General features: G+C 39.4%; 1 protein-coding gene across 1 annotated transcript in view; it reads right to left on the reverse strand.

Moving 5' to 3' along the window:
* Positions 1 to 1,914: 1,914 nt before the first annotated feature.
* The window catches only part of MRPS9 (mitochondrial ribosomal protein S9), a 73,310-nt gene continuing 53,812 nt past the window's right edge, over positions 1,915 to 21,412 (reverse strand). Inside the window, exons 8-13 of the mRNA XM_001488266.5 lie at positions 18,932 to 19,017; positions 17,985 to 18,060; positions 15,436 to 15,604; positions 14,377 to 14,485; positions 10,114 to 10,283; positions 1,915 to 3,339 (exon numbers count right to left, since the gene is read on the reverse strand). Coding sequence (XP_001488316.1) covers positions 3,248 to 3,339; positions 10,114 to 10,283; positions 14,377 to 14,485; positions 15,436 to 15,604; positions 17,985 to 18,060; positions 18,932 to 19,017 — 702 coding nt within the window. The 3' untranslated portion in view covers positions 1,915 to 3,247. The remainder of the gene's footprint in view (positions 3,340 to 10,113; positions 10,284 to 14,376; positions 14,486 to 15,435; positions 15,605 to 17,984; positions 18,061 to 18,931; positions 19,018 to 21,412) is intronic.

A 21,412-nucleotide genomic window follows, 5' to 3' on the forward strand; every position in this document is an offset into this window, starting at 1 on the left:
GCCCAGTGCTTTCACACTGTCTCCTCTGATCCTCACAAAAGGGCAGGTGGAGCTGGCAGGGCAGATGATGACCCCACTCTGACGTGCGGAAATGGAGACCCAGAGGGCAGAGTGACCTGCCGAGTTCAGAGGTTGCGCTCCTGAGAGGCGCCTCACAGGAAGGTGGGAATTAACAAGGCTTAGATTTTATTGTGATATGTTATGTACTATAATCCTATTTAGCGTTTAAAATAGAGAGTTCTGTTGCTAAAATGATGTTTGAAATCACTGTTCTAATCTCAACCCTCATTGCTATTCTCTCAAAGGAGAAAACCAAGAAAAAAGACTCAGTGCTTCCCGTTAGCAGCGCAGAATCCCCGTGACACTTCAGCCCTCCACACTCCCGCCCCAGCCTCCTTCCCGGCCGGGTTCCGCAGGCACTCTTCCCTCACCAGCAACACCCAGCCGCCAGGATGCCGTTCCCTGAACTGCCCTTCCCGTCCTTCTCCCTGCTGCCTGAATCTGCACGCCCCCTCCTCCTCCACTCCCCTCTTCGCCCAGATGTGACCACCCTTCAAGGCCCACTGCTCTTTAGTTCTATTTCTGGCTTTAGCACAACCACACTGGTTGCCTATTAGACTTCTTGTGTGTCAGTCCCCTCCGTGACACTGGAAGGACCTAATGGCACATACTTAGTCTGCTCTGTATTGCCAGATATGGCAAGAGCACAGCAAGTCCTCACTACACGCTGATGGAACCACAGGCCCATCACAAGATCTCAACACACCCACACCACATGATGGGACACTTGTCCCTTCTCCTTTGTTAAAATGATAAAAAGCATGTTCCAGGGGCCGGTCCAGTGGTGCAGTGGTTAAGTGCACATGTTCTGCTTCGGCGGCCAGGGGTTCGCTGGTTTGGATCCCGGGTGTGGACATGGCACCGCTTGGAACGCCATGCTGTGGCAGGTGTCCCACATATAAAGTAGAGGAAGATGGGCATGGATGTTAGCTCAGGGCCAGTCTTCCTCAGCAAAAAGAGGAGGATTGGCGGCAGATATTAGCTCAGGGCTAATCTTCCTCAAAAACAAACAAAGCATGCTCCAACACACAGGCACAAGACCTGCCACAGACAATTTCACTAGAGAAGGGCTGCTCCATCAAAACAGCCACAGGACATGTTTTCCGCGATTTCTCCTGAGATGAATAGTGCCCTGGGTACTCCAGGATGGTACTTATGCTCTCACTTTTTCATCATCACGTTATTTTACAGGATTTTATGTGTACATACACATTCAGAACTGATCCAAGATTTTTTAAAAACAGAAAATTACACAGAAATCCATACTAAGTAACTCTCTAAATGAAGGAAAATCGACAATTGAGGGTCTAATTCTTGATGTAATATATTTACTTAATTAAAACAACTGTATTAAAATATATCTACAGTACCCCTGTTACCAATTGCCTTGTTCCCCTTAAAAACTCACAGCAAAATTGCAGTAAAGTTAAACGTATATTTCTTAGTTTAAGAGACCTCAGGAATCCAATGACAAACTCCTCAATGTAACAGGCAGCTGTGACTGAGGAGGCCAGCTCCTGGACAGAAGCTATGTGTGATCCTTCAGCCCCAAACACAGGCACTCACAAAGGCAGGCGCTCCCAGCAGGCCTCACAGGGAAGCCGCCCTCCCGCCCCCGAGCTGGTGACAGCCAGCGCCTGGCAGTCCGAGCGCGCTGCAGGAGGACCCGGCGCCTCTGCCCTGCCTGCTCTTCTGCGCTCCGCCTTCCCCGCCTGGCTGCCTGGCACCTGCACCCTGAAGCCTCTGTGTCTGCTCCCTCGGGCTCCTCTGCTGAGGCCTCCTGGGCAGGGGAACACTTTCTCCAGTTTAGTGTCTTGCTTAGACTATCGAAATAAGTGATTACAGACTTGACTATTACTTTCATTCGGCTTGCTTTTTTTTTCAGCTTTATTGAGGTATAATTGACAAAGTCGGAATATATTTAAAGTGTGCTAGGTGATGATTTGATAAACATCAACAATGCGAAAGGACTCCCACCATCAAGTTCATATAGTTGCTCATATAGTTATGTTTTGTTCTTTTTTGGTGAGAATGCTTAAGATGTACCCTTTTAGCAAATTTCAATTATACGATACAGTATTATCAACCATAGGCACCATACTATATGTTAGATCTTCATAACTCACTCATCTTATAACTGAAAGTGTGTCCCCAACTTGGAGGGCATTATGCTATGTGAAATAAGCCAGACAGAGAAAGGCAATTACTGCACGGTGTCACTTATAGGTAGAATCTTAAACAAACAAACAAACAAGTTGAACTCATAGAAACAGAGAGTAGACTGGTGGCTGCCAGGGGCTGGGTGTGGGGGAAACTGGCTTGTTGTTTGAATTAGCTTCTTGGACACCTGGCAGTGTAGCCCTCTCCAGCTTGGCTGAGCTCCTGACAAAGACACTCAACTTGAGGCCAGCCTGGTGGTGCAGCAGTTAAGTGCGCACGTTCCGCTTCTCAGTGGCCCAGGGTTTGCCAGTTCGGAGCCGGGGTGTGGACATGGCACCGCTTGACAAGCCATGCTGTGGTAGGTGTCCCACATATAAAGTGGAGGAAGATGGGCATGGATGTTAGCTCAGGGCCAGCCTTCCTCAGCAAAAAGAGGAGGATTGACAGTAGTTAGCTCAGGGTTAATCTTCCTCACAAAACAAAAAAAAGTTAGCAGATTGGGGAGTTAAAAAAAAAAAAAAAAAGAAGAAGAAAAAGACACTCAACTTATTTCATTCTTCTGAACAAGCACTCTCATCTCTCAATTTTGAAAAATCCCTTACAACAACTGCCATATGGGAAAACAACAGAATCAGGAGGAATGAGTTCCAGTCTAGTTCCATCATTAAATTAGCAATGTAGCTCTGGTAGGTCACTTAATTTTAGGTGGTGGGCCTTCATGTCTGCAAACTAAGGTTATTTGACTAGATTTTGCTGAATGTTCCTTTCAGGTCTAATATGCCAAGATTCTATGAATTATGCTTCTAAACTATTTTCTGAAAAAGTTTAAAAAATAAAGCAGGAGACGGAAGCTAAACATTTTTAAAAATTATTTTTAAAAGGTGACTTTTACAAAGCAGCACTTAAAAATAAATCACCTCACAACACACATGCCTGATAGTGTTGCCCTCACATGGGCCTGCAAATGTTTACCGTGCGTCTGCACGTGCCAGGCACACACCCGCAGCGTTTCCTTCCCTGTGAAAACTTAGCGCTTCTTCCAGGTGAACTTTCTGCGGGCTCCCTCTTGGCCTGGCTTCTTCCGTTCTCTGACACGTAGATCAGCAGTAAGTAGTCCAGCTGCAGCGTAAAAAGAGAAGCCTTTATGAGCCACGGAACATGCAAGTTGCCTAGCAGGAGAAAAGGTCAACTGCATGAATTTATAGGTACCGTTGTCAGAGAAAAACTAGAGGAGAGCAACCAGACCTGTACTAACTTACCAGCCCGCTATAAATCTCCTGACAGCACTTTGCTTTCACTGTTTTAGAATATTTTTCCAATTTCTGAGACCAACTGCAGCTACGTTATTTGAGTTTGCTTTCCTCATCCTATGAAAACTGATTCCTCTTTGGTTTTTAACCTGCTCAACTTAAGATAAAGCTGCTCTTGTGTGGGCAGTCACTATTCACTGGAATGGAACTTCTCTGCCTACTTGTTATGACAGTCGTGAAAGTCAGAATAGAGACAAGAGGTAGAAAAGAGATGCTTAGTGTCTGGTGAAGTATGAGGAAGTACACAGACACCATATATTAATAGTATTCATTAATATATATGCACATAAAATATGGCTTATCAAACATATTTGAGGAAAAAAGCTTTTATCATTCTAATTTGTGTGACAATACTATCCCTTGGTATTTTGTTTCAGAACCTAAAAAATTAATTTTAGGGTTATATTCTCTGCATAAACAGTTTAATCTAGAAGAAGAAAGTCAGCTTAAACTGGAAGCTTCCATCTCCTAATCACCAGGAGCAATCATGATTTCTAGGCTTTGCCAGGGTAGTCTCAGCACACAGCCCAAATGGAGCAGCCCCATCGTGGCTGGAGCCATAGCATGTTACTAAAGACCACAGATGCCAGGACGCCAGTGATGAGAAAGCTCTGAAACTGCTTTTGTAAACATGTAAATAGACCGCAGTTTTTCATTGTTTTTTCTTTACTCTTGCAACACTAGCACTCCTTTGCATTGTATACAAGACTTAGGTATTTTATTAGGGATCTTTTAATGGCTATACAGCAAAGGCAAACTTCAAATGCTTATTATATACCCATAATTTTTGTATTTACTTACACTTGAGGGTATGGAATAAAAAACAATATTTTGGACAAAATGCAGACAAAACCTGTCTAAATTCTAGTTTAAATTATAAGTAATAGGCTGGTGTTAAGATGGCGGTGTAGGCAGACTCTGAACTCACCTCCTCCCACGGACACAACAAATTTACAACCACTCTTAGAACAATGACCCGAGAGAGAACTGAAAACTGGAGAAGAAGAACCCCCACAATAATGGACAGTCCTGACTGACGTGGAAGAGACAGAAACTCCTTATGAAGACAAAAAAAGCCACATTCGCAAGCCATGGTGCTTCATGGCTGGCTGGGAGCAACCATAAGGTACGCAGCCTTCCCCGGAGGGTAGGCATCCTGAGCAGGAGAGTGTTACTACTATAAGCAGCTGTTGGACTCAGCACAACCAAGATGAGAGTCATAATATCTGGCTTTGCTGGCTACTAACAACAATGGGGAATACCACCAGAAAAGCTATCGACGTAAGGGGAAAAAGCTGGTTCTTAAAGGGCCCACACACAAATTCACCTATTTCGGAAAGCAACCTAAAATCACCAGAAAGAAAGATGCATGGTCCTTTGATGAAAAGAGACTCACCTGATAGGCTCTGGGACATCTTGGTGAGAGGTGCGATCCCTCCAGGGACTGAGATATTGGTGGCAGCCATTACTGTGACCTAGTATAGGCATCTGACACAGACGCCATTGGAGCTCTTCTCCTGGCCTATAAGCCCACGGTCTGTGCCACCCACTAGAGCACTGATTTAACCCAGCTCAGCAGGGCAGGCAGCCTGCCCTAGGGACTGGCCCCAACCAACAGCAAGCCCTCAGGCTTTTGGGCCTGCACAGGCTGGGTGCCTGGATCCTCCACAGCCAGGACAGAACTGTGTCTGCTCTGAGTGGCAGGGCACACATGAGGAGTAGGTGGAGTGGGGCGTTGGTGGAGCCTCTGCAGTAGGGCCACTGGGTCCACTTCAGGGGGTTGGGGCATGCGCACAGGGCAGGACTGTGTTGACGGTGTGAGTGGCCCTGTGGGTGGTGGGACTTGTCAGCTGCAGCAGTCGTGTGCTTCTCAAACAGCCACACAAGAGATTGGCCCCACCTTGCAAAACCTGAAACAATTGGGTGCTTCTGTGCCTGGGGCCAGCCGCACTCAGCTGCAATCCTAAGAGCTGACGACAGCCTTGCAGGCTGGAGGCCTACTCACTTAACAGAAAAACTGCAACAGGAATGTGCTATTAGACCTTGCAGCCAACTATGGCCAGGGCTCCCCATGCCTGATAAAGTGACTGAAGAGCCCATAACAGCCCCATGCAGCTGAGCATTACAACCAACCAGCTGGGGGGACAGCTTAGCCTCCTCAGGCACCTGCAGCAAGACCAAACCGGCCACAACAGAAGGACACATGTAGTCCACACAGGGGACACTCCTGGAACATTTGGAACTGGTGATGAGAGGCAAGCACACTGCTGGGCCTCATAAGGCATCTCTTACATAAGGCTACCTTTCGAAGATCAGGAGACGTAGCTGACCTACCTAATACACAGACATCAGCACAGAGAAAGAGGCAAAATGAGGAGGCAAAGGAATACATTCCAAGTAAGGGAACAGGACAAGACCCCAGAAAAAGAATTAAATAAAGGAGAAATTAACAATCTACCTGACAAAGAGTTCAAACAGAAAGTCATAAGGATGCTCACTGATCTTGGGAGAAGAATGGATGAACTCAATGAGAATGTCAACAAAGAATTGGAAGATATAAAAAAGAACCAATCAAAAATGAAGAATACAATACTGGAAATGTAAAATTCACTAGAAGGATTCAATAACAGAATAGATGAAACAGAAGAATGGATCAGCCAGCTTGAAGAAAGACTAGAGGAAATCACCCAAGCTGAACAGATAAAAGAAAAAGAACGAGAACAGTGTAAGGGACATCTGGGACAACCTCAAGCGTACTAACAGTCATATTACAGGTATCCCAGAGGTAGAAGAGAGAAACAAAGGGGCAGAGAATCTATCTGAAGAAATAAAAGCTGAAAACTTCCCTAAGGAAGGAAACACACATCCAGGTAGAGGAAGCACAGAGAGCACCAAACAATTTAAACCCAAAGAGGCCCGCACCAACACACATTATAATTAAAATGTCAATAACTACAGATAAAGAGAGAATCCTAAGAGCCACAAGAGAAAGGCAACAAGTCACATAAAAAGGAAACCCCATAAAGCTATCAGCAGACTTCTAAGCAGAAACCTTACATGCTAGAAGGGAGGGGCAACATATATTTAAAGTGCTGAAAGGAAAAAACCTACAGCCAAGAATACTCTAGCCAGCAAGGTTATCATTCAGAATGGAAGAAGAGATGAAGTTTCCCAAACAAGTAAAAATTAAAGGAGTTTATCACCAAGAAATCAATCTTACAAGAAATGCTAAAGGGACTTATTTAAGTGGGAAAGAGAAGACCACAAATAGGAAGATGAAAAGTATGAAAAAAAAAGCAATAAAATCACTGGTAAAGGCAAAAATATAGTAAAGGTAGCAGATCAACCACCTATGAAGATACTATGAAGGTGAAAAGACCAAAGTACTAAAATTACCTATTTCCATGATAAGAGGGTAACGGATACACACACACACACACACAAAGAGGTTAGATATGATATCATAAACATAAAATGTGGGAGGAGGGGAGTAAAAGAGTAGAGCTTTTAGAAAGAGGTCAAACTAAAGACACCATCAACTTAATATAGACTGCTATGTAGGTTTTTATATATGAACTTCATGGTAATCACAAACCAGAAACCTATAATAAATACACAAAAACTTAAGAGAAAGGACCCCAAACATAATACTAAAGAAAGCCATCAAATAACAAGGGAAGAGAGCAAGAGAAGAAGAAAGGAACAGAGAAGAACTATTGAAACATCTAGAAAAAAACTAACAAAATGGCAATAAATACATATTTCTCAATAGCTACTTTAAATGTCAATGGACTGAATGCTCTAATCAAAAGGCATAGAGTGGCCAATTGGATAAAAAAACACAACCTATATATATGCTGCATACAAAAGACACACTTTAGACCTAAAGATACTCACAAACTGGAAGTGAAGAGATAGAAAAAAAGATACTCCATGAAAATAGCAAAGAAAAGAAAGTGGGGGTAGCAATACTTATATCAGACAAAAACTTTAAAACAAAACTGTAAAAAGAGACAAAGAAGCACACTACATAATGAGAAATGGAACAACCCAACAAGAGGATACAATGCTTGTAAATATCTATGCACCCAACATAGGAGCACCTAAATACATAAAGTAATTATTAACAAACATAAAAGGTGAATAGATAGTAACACAATAACAGTGAGGGACTTTAACACTCCACTTACACCAATGGATAGACCAGTCAAACAGAAGATTAATAACGAAAGATTGGCCTTAAATGACACTTAGACCAGATGGACTTAGTAGATACGTACAGAACATTCCGTCCCAAAACTGCAGAACACACACTCTTTTCAAACGCACAAGGAACATTCTCCAGGACTGATCACCTATTAGGCCATAAAGCAGGTCTTGATAAATTTAAGAAGATTGAAATAATACAACAGTATGAAACTAGAAATCAACGACAGGAAGAAAATCAAAAAAGCCACAAATTTGTGGATAGTAAACAAAATGCTACTGAACAATGATTGGATCAATGAAGAAATCAAAGGAGAAATAAAAAAATACTTGAAAAGAAATGAAAATGAAAATACAACATGCCCACATCTATGGGATACAGCAAAAGCAGTACTAAGAGAGAAGTTTATATCAATACAGGCCTACCTCAACAAACAAGAAATCTCAAATAAAAAATCTAACAGTGCACCTAAAGGAAATGGAAAAAGAAGAACAAACAAAGCGCAAAATCAGTAGAAGGAAGGAAATAATAAAAATCAGAGCAAAATAAAAGAGACAAAAAAACCCCAGAAAAACATCAGTGAAACCAACACCTGATTCTTTGAAAGGATAAACAAAATTGACAAACCTTCAGCTAGACTCACCAAGAAAAAAAGAGAGAAGGTACAAATAAATAAAATCAGACATGAAAGATAAGTTAAATGGACACCTCAGAAATACAAAAGATTATAAGAGAATACTATGAAAAGCTATAGGACAACAAACTGGATAATCTAGAAGAAATGGATAAATTCTTAGAATCATACAACCTTCCAAAAACTGAATCAAGAAGAAATAGAGAATTTGAACAGATCAATAACCAGTAAGGAGATGGAAACAGTAATGAATTCCTCCCCAAAAATAGAAGTCCAGGACCAGAGAGCTTCCCTAGTGAATTCTACCAATTCATTCTAAGAACTTGAAAACACAAATGTGTAAAGATACATGCATCCCTATGTTCACTGAAGTATTACTGCCAATAGCCAAGACTTGGAAGCAACCTAGGTGCCCATCAAGGGACGAACGGATAAAGAAGATGTGGTATATATACACAATGGAATATGACTCAGCCATAAGAAACAATGAAATCAGGCCATTTGTGGCAACATAGATGGACCTTGAGGGTATTATGCTGAGTGAAGTAAGTCAGAGGGAGAAAGTCAAATACCGTATGATCTCATTCGTAAGTAGAAGACACAAACAACAAAAAACAATCACATAGAGACAGAGAGTGGATTGGTAGTTACCAGAGAGAAGTGGGAAAGGAGGAGGGCAAAAAGGGTGATTATGCATATGTGTGTCGTGACGGACTGTAATTAGTCTTTGAGTGGCAAACATGATGCAATCTACACGGGAATTGAAATATAATCATGTACACCTGAAATTTATATAACATTATAAACCAATGTTACTGCAATGAAAATAAATTATAAGTAATACTTTACTACTTTTCAATATACACAGTCACTCAAACTAGTAGAATTGTTATGTAAGATCCTATCAAATTATTTTAATGACCAGATATGAATCCCACAAAACGGTGAATTGTTTATAAGCAAATGGATTTTTAAGAGGCTTAAAAAATTGAGGAGCCTAAGCCAGAGGTGGCATTGACCCCAGCGGCTGGTGTGGGAGGGCAGGGGGCGGAGAGACCATCTTACTTGCCCAGAAAGCGGCTGCGGGGCCAGCGGTAGTAACTGACTGGTGCAGGCCACACAGCTGATTAGCAGCACCCACAGCGCTGTCTTCCCTTCATAAAGAGTGCGAAGGTCATCTTTAGCTAGAGCTGCCCTGATTTATTATGACTGCTAAAGCAGCGCCCTAATGAACAACCTGAGCGCATCTTCCTCCTCACATTGCACAACCTCTCGTATTCACAATGGGGTGACAGGGACAAAGTAAGTAGGAGAACGTAAAACATGAGCTAACGTTCACAATGGAAAAACAGAAATCTCAGATAATTTTGGAAAGAAATACCTTAAGAGCTTCATCATTAAATAACTACAACTTTCTATGATAAAACAAAAACCACCAATTCATCTGTTAAACATAACTGAGCACTACTTGTTAACCTAAACAAAAGGCTATGCCTTAAAGGCCAAAATAAACTTTCTGATGTTGGGAGTGCTTCCGTTTTCTTCTTCTAAGTGAAGTTCACTTTGTAGAAATCAAAACTGAAAAATACTGTTACAGTTCTGGAGCATGAAAAGAGGAGCCCGCAAACCAGCATACTGCACGTTCAAGTGTCTTCTCACTGATTTCAGGTAACCAGAACAAGAGTCAGATAAACACTCAGGGACAGCATGAGAACAACCATGCCCCCCGACTCCACTCATACCTTGCCTCATCCACTCGACCTCTTCCTCGGTGACCAAGGTGCACAAGGCTCTCGCCACGGCCAGGCGTATGGCTCCGGCCTGCGCCGCCCGCCCGCCGCCCGAGACCGTGCAGGCCACGTCGTGTTTTCCGAGCCGGTCAAGGAAGTGAAAAGGGAACATCAACTGTTCTCTAAAGCACATCACAAGAAAACGTAGTTGAGTTTACTGTAACAACACACGATTTTATAAACTGCTCACATTCTGAACATTCACAAAAACCATACCATGCATGCCAGCGTGCATACTTTCCAATCAATCCACTATGACACTTTTCATACTTCTTGATCAATCCATTATATGAAGAACACTGATATTTCTGATATTTAGAATGCTTTGCTGAGAGAAGGTTTATTCCTCTTTTTCTTGGAGATCGCAATATACTCTCTGTTGATTTCTTTATCTCATGAGAACTTCGTGAGGCTTGGAAATAACCTTGTAAAGAAGTCTTAAAGTTGGGAAGCTCCATTAATCAACCAAATCTAACCTCTCTGGATTCAATAATCACATATAATATTAATAAGCTTTCCCAAGCAATTATTAAATGCCATTTGGATTCACTAAATAAAGTGTACTATATTTGTATAACGTATATATATGCTCATCCTGACATGCTTACTTTTTAAAGTTACTAAAACCACATTCAACTTTTTTTTCCCCACTGAAATACGCACTCCTATTAACAGTTCTCTAGGTTGCAGAGTCCTGCTACTTGCCTGGTGCCAGGTGACACGCTGCACAACCCATCATGCCTGCTTCCCTCCACAGTCAGCTAGTGCCCATGTAGTCCCAGGCAGACACCTCAGGGCCAGAGAAATAACACAGACAGAACATGGCCCCGGACCTCCTCTCGCTCAACGGAACAAGTATTTGTTGAACACCGTTTATGTGCCAGGTACAGTATTCATCATTACCTTTATCAAGTACTTTGATTTTGCTACTTTGCCTTAATATTTCTGAATTTTTATTTAGACAAGTCGGTTTATATTGCATTTCCTTGCTTTGTCTGACACTCTCGCTTTCTAGACCCGAAATAGAGCTTACTCTAACACAGTGAAACTGAAAGAGGGGTATGGGCAAGACATTCAAGCGTTACTCCTTGGATTATGCTAGCAAAATAGTCACATGCGATAGATGGACAGAACAAGACCTTTGAAGGGCATGGTTAATTGGAATTTGTAACAATACTGTTTCAATAGGAACATTGTTTCAATACGGATGAACCACTCCTACAACAACAAAAAGTAGTGGTATGAAATGACATAAATCTATATGGCTTTTTTGAACAAATGTTTCAAAGCAACCAAATCAAAAATAGGAACACTATAAAAATAGTACTATTGTAAGTAATATTATCATCATAAAAAAATTTAGAAGTTGATAATCAAATTCCACCATTTCCTTTTACCAGCAAAGAAATAGGGGCCAAGACAGAATCTATGGGATTGTCACATGCACGTGTCACAGGCCTCTGCATCAACAGTTACCAGAGTTAAGTGGGTTAGTGACATACGTGATGTTACGAAGAAAAGCTCTGGTCACCCACTTGTTTGTGAGCTTAAACATTTATCTGTCTTAATTACTAAAATTTTAAGATTCCCCAACAAGTGCTGATATAAATAAACTTACACTGACTTGAGATGTATCAGAGTAAGTGAGCTAGAGTCGTCAAGGTAAGAAAGAACCACTAAGAAGAGTCTGGACAGTTGGGAAGTTGGTATACACTGAGGTACAACACTAAATTTATAAATAGGTGAAAAAGTCCCAAAGTGTAACAATCAAAAATGATTATATAGCTATTGATTTTAATTACCTGGACTACAAACTAGTACATGCAAAAATGGTCACATGGCATCAAAATATTGCACATACATCTCTCAAGGACCTCAGATGAAATCCCGAGTTAAAAGAATCAAATGTATTTTGTTCTTTGTTATATAATCAAAGTATTTTTGAAAAATAAAATAAAATAAATAACCAAGTTCCCCATTTCTATCTTCTCTGAAGGCTACTTCTATGGTACCAATTCTACAGCATGTAATGTAGCACACGTATAGTTGCATATTCTCTTTTATTTTTCTACAATTGCTTAAAGTGTAACCTTATCTCTATTACACGGCTAGTGCTGTGTGAGGAATGTATTTATTTTTGTACAGATCATCAATTAAGACTTGCTATACTCGTTGACTGACAGAGCAAAGGCCTTTCCGAATCAGAGAGGTTATTAATCTTTGTATTCCCAAGTACCAGGCCCACAGTAATGAATGTTTGTTGCATAAGTGAAAGAATGAATAAAAATTCTCAATGATGCCGGGAAGGCAACAAAGTGAACATCCCCAATGATCTGTTGCTATGTTTGTATAAAAACAGCCTAAAGAAATGATGAGTAAGCAGTTCAACTGACTTGCAGGCAAGCATCTTAGAGATCAAGTTCAAATCTCTCCTACCAATTAGGGAAGAGACCTTTAAGCAACCTGGCTAAGGTCACACAGCCAGCAAACAGAACTAGAATCAAGATCTCCTGACTCCTGGTTCAGTAGTCCTCCTACTGGTCAGTGGTCACCTCACCGCTAACCTCCCGAGCTGCTCCTGCGGGAAGAAAGGCCAGTCCACAGCTAACATGGCCGCCCAAATCCCTACAACTACACAAAGATGACAAGGCAGTCTGGGTGCCCACTCCCACCAAGCCCAGCCCAAGGCTTCCCAGTCAGATAGGAAATTTCTTGATGATAGAAACTGGATCTTAAATAGCTCTGATATCTTCACAACACCCAGGACAAGAGCGGGCACAGACAGCCTACCCTTACTAAATGCCTGTTGAATTCAAACGGGGTAAGTTCTAAGCACATAATTTAATTGTGAGATCAAGTCACAACTGAGACTTGGTGTTAAGTCATCAGATGTATCTGAAAACAAGTTGACAGGTTATTGGTCAAATTCCATTCCTCCTAGCAGTCCCCAATGCTGCAGTTATGGATCTCTGGCTTTTCACAAAGGAAATAAGAGCCTCCTCCATCTGTTTCCCTGTGAGGATGATGGCAGAATTCGTTTAATTCCCATTAAATGGAATTAGAGTAGACTACTTCTTGACACACACACACAAATAAAATAAACATATATTTCGTGAAGTAATTGTTCTGTTCAAAACCTTACACTACATTAGCAAGGTCCTCTTTTCCTGACATAAGCATTGGGATCCTAAGAGCTTTACCCCTTTTGATCTTAAATACCACTACACATTCAGAGGACAGGAGAAGGAGTAGGAAAGGAGGAATAATCATGCAGAACTTCTGTGACCGTGGATAATGACAGTAACTACAGGAAAAACAATCACCATCCCAAGAAGAGGTCTTCACATAGTGACTCACAAAGAGACCTAAGATGAGTATATTTAGAAGATTTGAATGGTCATACCCATTTATGATTAAAGTCTATTTCTCCATGGGATACAAAGTTCAAAAAATAAAACTGCCATATTTAGCACTAGGAACTAGCCAACGCCTGATGAGCTCTTATTTTAATGCATAAATGTCAGGTTTCTTTGCTTGTTCAGTATATACATAGTTGATCTCCTCTGAACAGGAAAAGTCCAAAGCGATGAAGTATTTTCCTAGCCTTTAAGATGGTGAGGGCCAAGATGGGTGTGTGGTGGCAGTGTTTTGTGCATGCCCACCCTAAACTCGGGAAACAGAAAGTGGAAATCTGATTTTCTTACATTTTGGCATAGTCTGCATTTCAGAACATAAGGTACATCTAAAATACTCAAATTCCAGAAGGATCTTATGAAAAGAGGAGGAATATTCAATTAATGAGGAATTCTAAAGATGCTTTTTAAAAATCTGGAAAACTACTCGGGGCTGGCCCCGGGGCATAGTGGTTAAACTCGCAGGCCCCACTTCGGTGGCCTGGGGTTTGCGGGTTCATGCTGCGTAGGTGCTCCACATACAAGACAGAGGAATACTGACATGGATGTTAGCTCAGCGACAATCTTCCTCAAGCAAAAAGAGGAAGATTGGCAACAGATGTTAGCTCAGGGCAAATCCTCCACCAAAAAAAAAAAATCTGGAAAACCACATAAAAAATAGTGATAGCATCCCTCTAGCTAGTTTGATAAATTCTATTGGTAAAGAGAAATAACCATTCAGAAAATCACAAGTCTTAATTGATCATAATGTATCATAAAGTATATTTTCTTTAAAAACAAACAGCCAAAAGCAAAACCCAACCTGTCCTGGGTCACAGGGAAGTAGAGCAGGTAGTCGGTGCCGTTCACGCTGACCCTCCCGCTGCCGTGAGCGTACACAACTGCTTCTGCCTCTGCGCTCTTCCTTCTACCTTTAAAACAGAAAGTTTCTATTAGTAAAATTCCTAACAACCAATGCTCTGAGACAGGTGAAACTGCATCCCATCTTTTCCCCAGAATAACAATATAGCACACTGTCTATAGGAAAGGTCTGTAACAACTACAAGTGGAACAAAAATGAAAGGGGTAAACGACACCATAATCGATGTCATAAAGCTTACCAGGAGGTAATTTTATTCTTCAATTCCATTTTAGGAAAACTACAATGATTTTAAATTAGTCTTAACAAGCAACAAAGTAATCCATATTTATTTACATTACTTGAATAAAATCAACCAATTTACATAGCATCCTTTCATATTCAATAAGAATATATCCAATCATATAATTTTTAAAATATATGAATAGTATGATAAAATATAACTGATAGAAATGAAAGGAATCCTCAGGAAAGGTCATATTTCTTTGAAAACACTGAAAATGAGAAAGGAATGATGTTAAATTTTGAAGAGTTGTAGATTATCATTTAGTAAATCAATTCTTAAGTTACACCACATCAGATGTCTGTAGACCTACAAAGAAGATGTGAGTGAGGACCTAAAGTTTTCACATTTCATAGTTTTAGCATCTGACATGCAGATTCACTGAGCATTTCCATTTTATATAAAAAAATTTTATTATAAATATTTCATTGTTTCCGAAACCTGTTGAAAATGTCAAAATAAAGATTTAATATAAAAATGTGAAAATAAAAAGCGTTAATATGATCACGTAGGTATGTGTCCACATATTTTCTTGAGATGTTATAAGGTTCACTTTTCAAAAACTTCAACAGAATCTTAAAAATTAGGAAATCCAATGTAGGAGTAGCAAACATTAAACAAATCAAATCAAATGACTATCAGGGAGCAACAGTAAACAAAAATAATTGTAGTTTTTCAATCTTCACTAAATTTATTTGCTCTCCACGGAACGTCATTACCTTCGCTTCTGCTGAAGGCCATTCCTTGCTCGTCATACTGCACAGGTTCAATCAGCTGTTTTTTTGATTGAATAGTTACACTCCTACGAAACCTCTGCACAAATTCTTCTTCAGCACCACCACGTTGCAATGTCAATAACCTTTCTAGCAGCCGAATGAACTGCGCATACTGCAGACAATAAAAATTCATTAGAAGATGCAAGTGTAATTGCATTTGCTAAATTTTTTCTATTTTTATATACTTGATCTTTCCAATGTTGCTTTTCTTGATGAATTTTGACAGGATGACACTTGTGCACCTTCACGCTGCTTTTAAAACAGCATGCAGATGCAGCACTTTCCCTGTGCGTATTCAGTGTTCAGTCTTTTCTTTCCAGAAACAAAGAGATTTATCATTCAAAGACAAATCAATTTCTCTATATTATGATTACATGAAATTGAGATTTAAATTCATTTTCAAACAATATTTAGATAATCTTCAAGTGTAGTTTCTACTCTTTTAATAGAACTGTATCAAGAGGAGCTTCATAAATAATTTCCAGTAAGTTATGTATAATAAAATGGAAGAAGTCTGATTTTGAGAAAACGTACCTCTGAAATTATATTTCATAATACATTTGGCAAATATATCTTTAGCGGTTCAAGCTGTGTTACTTTAATGTTTATGATTTCCTTTAAAATCGAACAATCAAGCTATTTAAAAATTCAAGAGATACTTGACTTAAAGGGCAACCTCTTGAAATAAATTATCCTCGCTACTCTGTGCATTTTTTCTAATAGTTCTTAAACATGTGATTAGAAAGTAAACAACTTGGTATTAACCCCTTAAAATTAGAAGTCAGAATAATCATTCTAAAGTGTTTATGCAGAAGGAAACAACTAACACTTGAGATCCTTAGTTAATATGGAGTGTGAAACCCAATTTTTGATAACCTTATTAATGTTTTCGCCAATCCTAAAAATCATACTCATCTTTGTTACCACTGCCTTTATAGTGAAAACCTGCCAAATGAAACATATAAAAACCTCAGTAGTAAGATTAAAAAGACTGCTTCAATAACTGCCTCCTATGATGTTACAATAAAAGAAAAGGCAATCTTCTAAGTAAGGGTGAAATACTTAGCCACCTACGCGACGCAGCCTGATAAAGCTCCATGCCTTGTCTCCGTTTACAGGCCTATGTCCTTTGTTCTCAGCTATTCTCTCAATTCCATTGCATACGCTGTGACTACTGGTGAACCTACAGAGAGGTAACTACAGGTATGACATAGCCTTGCTCATGAACTAGGATTACGGCATAAGAAGTCACTGACCACCCCTACCTCCCTCATCTTGATACCAGCCAGCAGCTTTAGGATTTCTTCTGATAGCCAGTATTCCCAAAATACAGAAGATTAATATATATTTGTTTTGTCTTTATAGCTGCACACTTGTAACAAAGTCCCCGGGATGTTTTCAAAAAAAGAGAGCAGCTGTATCATAAAAATCAAAGCAGCCAAAAAACAGAAGATGCAATGAAATGATGCATTCAATGGAGAAGCAAAGGGAGATTTTTCAGTAAGATCCAAGTGCAATAATACTGACTTGGCAGTTGGGATGTTAGAAATTAACTCCAGATCTGCCACTCACCAAATGCCTGACACCTTGGTTTAAGCAAACTGCAACTTTTCCAAATCATTAATTTATCCAATATGTTAAATGAGAAAAAAAAGAGCAATTTAAGTACATGACTGAAAATCTACATGGTGGCAAGGTACCAACAATGTTAGCCACTGCCATGGAAGAAAAACCCCTTCCTGAACAATTTACGAAATTTACCTACACTCAAACTTTCCAGAAATATCTAAATTTAGAATATCAAAATATTTAAAGCATCAAATTTCCTCTGATAATATTGACATGTATTAGAACACTGAACAAAAAAAGAATCCAATTAAGACCTAAAGCAGGGATCACAAATTTATATGATATAACATTTACCTGGAGAGCTTGTTAAAAATATGGATTTCTGGGTGACATCCTAAAAATTCTGAGGTAGGTCTGAATTTTAGGAAACTGCATTTGGCAACCAGCATTCCAAGGGATTCTAATACAGGTGGCTTTGCAGATTCCAAGATGAAAATACTGGCCTTACAGACACTGCACATAAGTATGCCAGGAAGCAGCAAATTGCATGAAGGTGGAACCATGTGCCTCATTCCTTTTCTACTTAACCTGTAATAGCTCCTTACACTTATCATTAGCTTGTAAAATTAGCTATCCGCTTTACTGAAGGAGAAGAAAAATGGCATCAGCCACACTCCCTAGAACAACTGGCAAGGCACACAGGGGCACTTACATCAAGAGGGTCTAGAGACCAGGCATGCCACCCTCCTGACCACAGATAAGGCCCGCCCACGGCAGAAATCCACCATAAATACATCTGAAAAAGGAAAACTGCCTTAGGAACACCTGCCTCTGAGGAACACGACTATTAGGATCCTAACTACAGCAACTGTCTGCATTCTTAAGGCACAGGTCCCCTCAAATTAAAAAGATTAATTACTCACATCTTGATCTGACAGTTTCTCCACTAATATTTCTTCTAGTTCCTCCTTAATCAGCCATCTGCTGCCAATCAGGTCTCTGTTAAAATATCACACATATTCCCTTTTCAATTAACCATGCAATTAAGAGTTATATCACAAAAGATCCCATGTGGAGTAGAGATTCTTGATTCAGAAACAAATTTTTGTATTATATAGCTGTAAAATTTCATTCAAGTAAACAATTTTTGAGACATATTATTTCATTTTCCCAATCTACTTTAGAAAAGATACCCTGTGTAGTAAACGTTTTGTTTGAAGAGTTAAACATGCCATTGTGGAACTCATTTGATATTAAAAGTCACCAGATTTCTTAACAATTGAAACTGCACTTGTTTTTCATAATTTACTTCAAAGGAGATGTTATGGACACAAAGTTACTCTATCAATGGACTAAAGTAATATTAAAGTCCAAATAAAGGGCTAGGCGTAGTATTTAGAACTTAAACGAGGTAGGCTCAAAGACTTGGGTCCTTTACCCAAGAAGAAATAGGTGAATAACCAGGCCAAAATTTAAAACCGGTTGCTCAGGTTGATGGATCTATCTATCACTGTTTGCCAAATGGAAGCACAAACCTCGAAATACCAAAAAAAATTAAAGCAGGTAAATGTTAACTAAATATACACTTATATACACAAAAATTCCAAGGACATCATATTCAAATACAGTAATTAGATGCCATTTAAAATATAAATCTGAAATGAAGCGATATAAAAATAATAACCTTAACATTTACTTCCTCCCAAAGGAAAAAAACTCACCTACTATTTTGACCCCTAATTTTAATGATTAATGGTGAAATACTGAACAAAGTTTTAGGCTTTAAGTATGCCTAAAACCCAACAATGATAAGTGGCATGTTTTTAGTTCAAACTTTTCATATATTTCAATGCAAAAAAAACCAACTTACTTGGTTTTAGTTTTTTCTGAAAACAGACCTTGAGCTCGCAATTGATTTTGATGTTTTTCTACATCTAGTATCTTTCCATATGCTTCCTATGGCAAATAAAATACACATGCTAAAATAAGACACAGGACATTACTTTTATTTTGTATTTTCCCTTGTGTACCTCTCATTTCGAAAGTGACCTCCTCAAATAATCTCACTACGCAGTAAACAATATACTGAAAATGCTCTTTAATAATACTATTTTTCAAACTAACGAATGGTAATGTCAATGAGAATTTAGTATCATACGTAGTAGCACACAACTCCAACTGAGTTTTAAATAATTCTATAAAAAATTTACAACTCCAATGAGGTTGGTAAAAACAAAACAAAGCTACAAACTATTTTCCTAAGAGTTCCACAAACAGGACTGAAAATTTTCCTTAAAAAAAAATCATAATTTATATAGCAATATGCCTTTAAAATTAGAGAATTACCCATTAAAAATTATGGTATTTATAGCTGAAGTACTTATCTAATATTTTTATCATAATATTTAAGTCCTCACCACGTAGTTTGTGTCTTAAGGACAGTTTACTATTTGATTTATTTTTCATAATTTGATTTCTTTCTATTAATTTACTTTCTAACAAAGTCTGTGAGTGTCTGTCACTTGTTAAATTGTAATGCAAGTCAGGGAAAATTTGCCATTTTGTTAGAACTTGTAAAAAGCAATAATCTGGCAATAAAGGTTATCAGTGAAATACATTTTCTAGGAAACGAGTTTATAACAAGCAGAATAATACAAATTGTCTCCCAATATTTCTGACTGAGCAAACAATCATTTGAGGACTCCACATTCAATATGCGTGCACTCACTCACAATTTACACATGATCTACCATACTTATACCTAACGAACAAATAGACAGTTTTAAAGGATAAGCTAGAGATGATATAAATGACATATTTTCTTGCTAATCTTGACACCTTCCAATATCATTAGCTAATGTTGGAAGACTCAACTTGCTACTGATAGAGATGTCCATCCATGTCTCAAACAGTCTTAATTAATAATTTCCAGTTTTTGGGGGCAACTTGTCCTGGGCTCTGATTAGACTGCCACATTAGATCACAATGTTGCTGATAAAGAGTTAGTATTAAGAATAGAAGGGTCCCTTTGCCACTGTCTTTGTATTTACCAGTGCTTGCATTTTATTATTATCTTCATTCTGCAACCTCTTTTCAGGAATCCATTTCTCTCATGGGAAAAAAGAATGTAAGAAAAGAAGATATACAGCCTCAGCCTTTGAGTTGCATCAATATAGGTGAGAAAAGCTGGATTATACTCAATGGGCTAGGACTTCTTAGTGAGACAGGATGTAAAAGTTCATTTCTTGTGGCTGTGGAGACGCATTAAGAGCATTTTTTGTTTCGTTTTTCAATAAGGGCAGTAGAATTGATAGCTTAGAAGAGACAAAGAAGCAAAGAGAAAAAAAAGAGAAGCAGCACTTGGAAGCTACAAAACTGGGGCTGAGCTACAGACCCTCCCAGTAGACAGGAAACAATCTCCAGCTGAGTGATTCTAAAGATAAGTTCCCAGGGTGGCCAGCAGCAGCATCCAAGCCTGGAACTGGTGAGTCTAGCCCCACCCAGACTTTCTAAAGAGGAACCTCTAGGGTGGGGCCCAGTAATCTGTTTTAACGATGCTCCCAAGTAATGCACACTAAAGTGTGGAGCTAAACACCAGAACTACAGGGAGTCTAGTTCAACACAACAGCAAAGTGACAAGTTCAGTTCATTCTAACGTCCATATTAAGTATAACTATCTCTACAACTACATTCAAAGTACAAATCCATCACCTATAGCAGCAGAAAAACATATCTGACAATTTAAAACAACAACTGTCCACTTTAAGGAAAGCAAGAACCAACGTGAACCATACACATACAGAATATATCCCTGCTATTCAACTTCAAATAAAATTTTACAATCTGTCTCCCAAGAACTGGTAAGCCTCATTTGACTGCTTGCAGTTAGGGTATTTTTTAACTCATTTTTAAAGGCTAAGATAGTGGGTTGTGACCCCAACTGGATAGTGTATCAGAAAAATTTCTAACTCTGTTCTAAAAAGCAATTCCCAAGTGCTGTGAAGAGGGACAATAAGAACCCCCACAAAATGAATCCTCCCCTACTTGTACGAAGTGGACAGGCACAGCACAAACAGCATCTCACTGTGCACCCAGCACTGGCCCATCAGCAGGCTGGGCCTCAGCCAGACTGTGACATCTGGGGACTCTGGGGAAAGAAAGGCATCAGTCTCTCAGCTGGTCTGCTCCAGAGCCTGAGATTCTAAGAGCGCATAAGTCAGAGATGTTCTATCTTTCCAATCTAGTTGGGAAAATATGAATCCAAGAGAACACCAACAACAGCAATCACATACCCTCCCCTGCTTGTAAGGGTCTATCTAATTTTCTGAAATAACCAAGGCCACTAAAATAA

Source organism: Equus caballus, chromosome 15, assembly GCF_041296265.1.
Source record: "Equus caballus isolate H_3958 breed thoroughbred chromosome 15, TB-T2T, whole genome shotgun sequence".
In the NCBI taxonomy this organism is placed as follows: domain Eukaryota; kingdom Metazoa; phylum Chordata; class Mammalia; order Perissodactyla; family Equidae; genus Equus; species Equus caballus.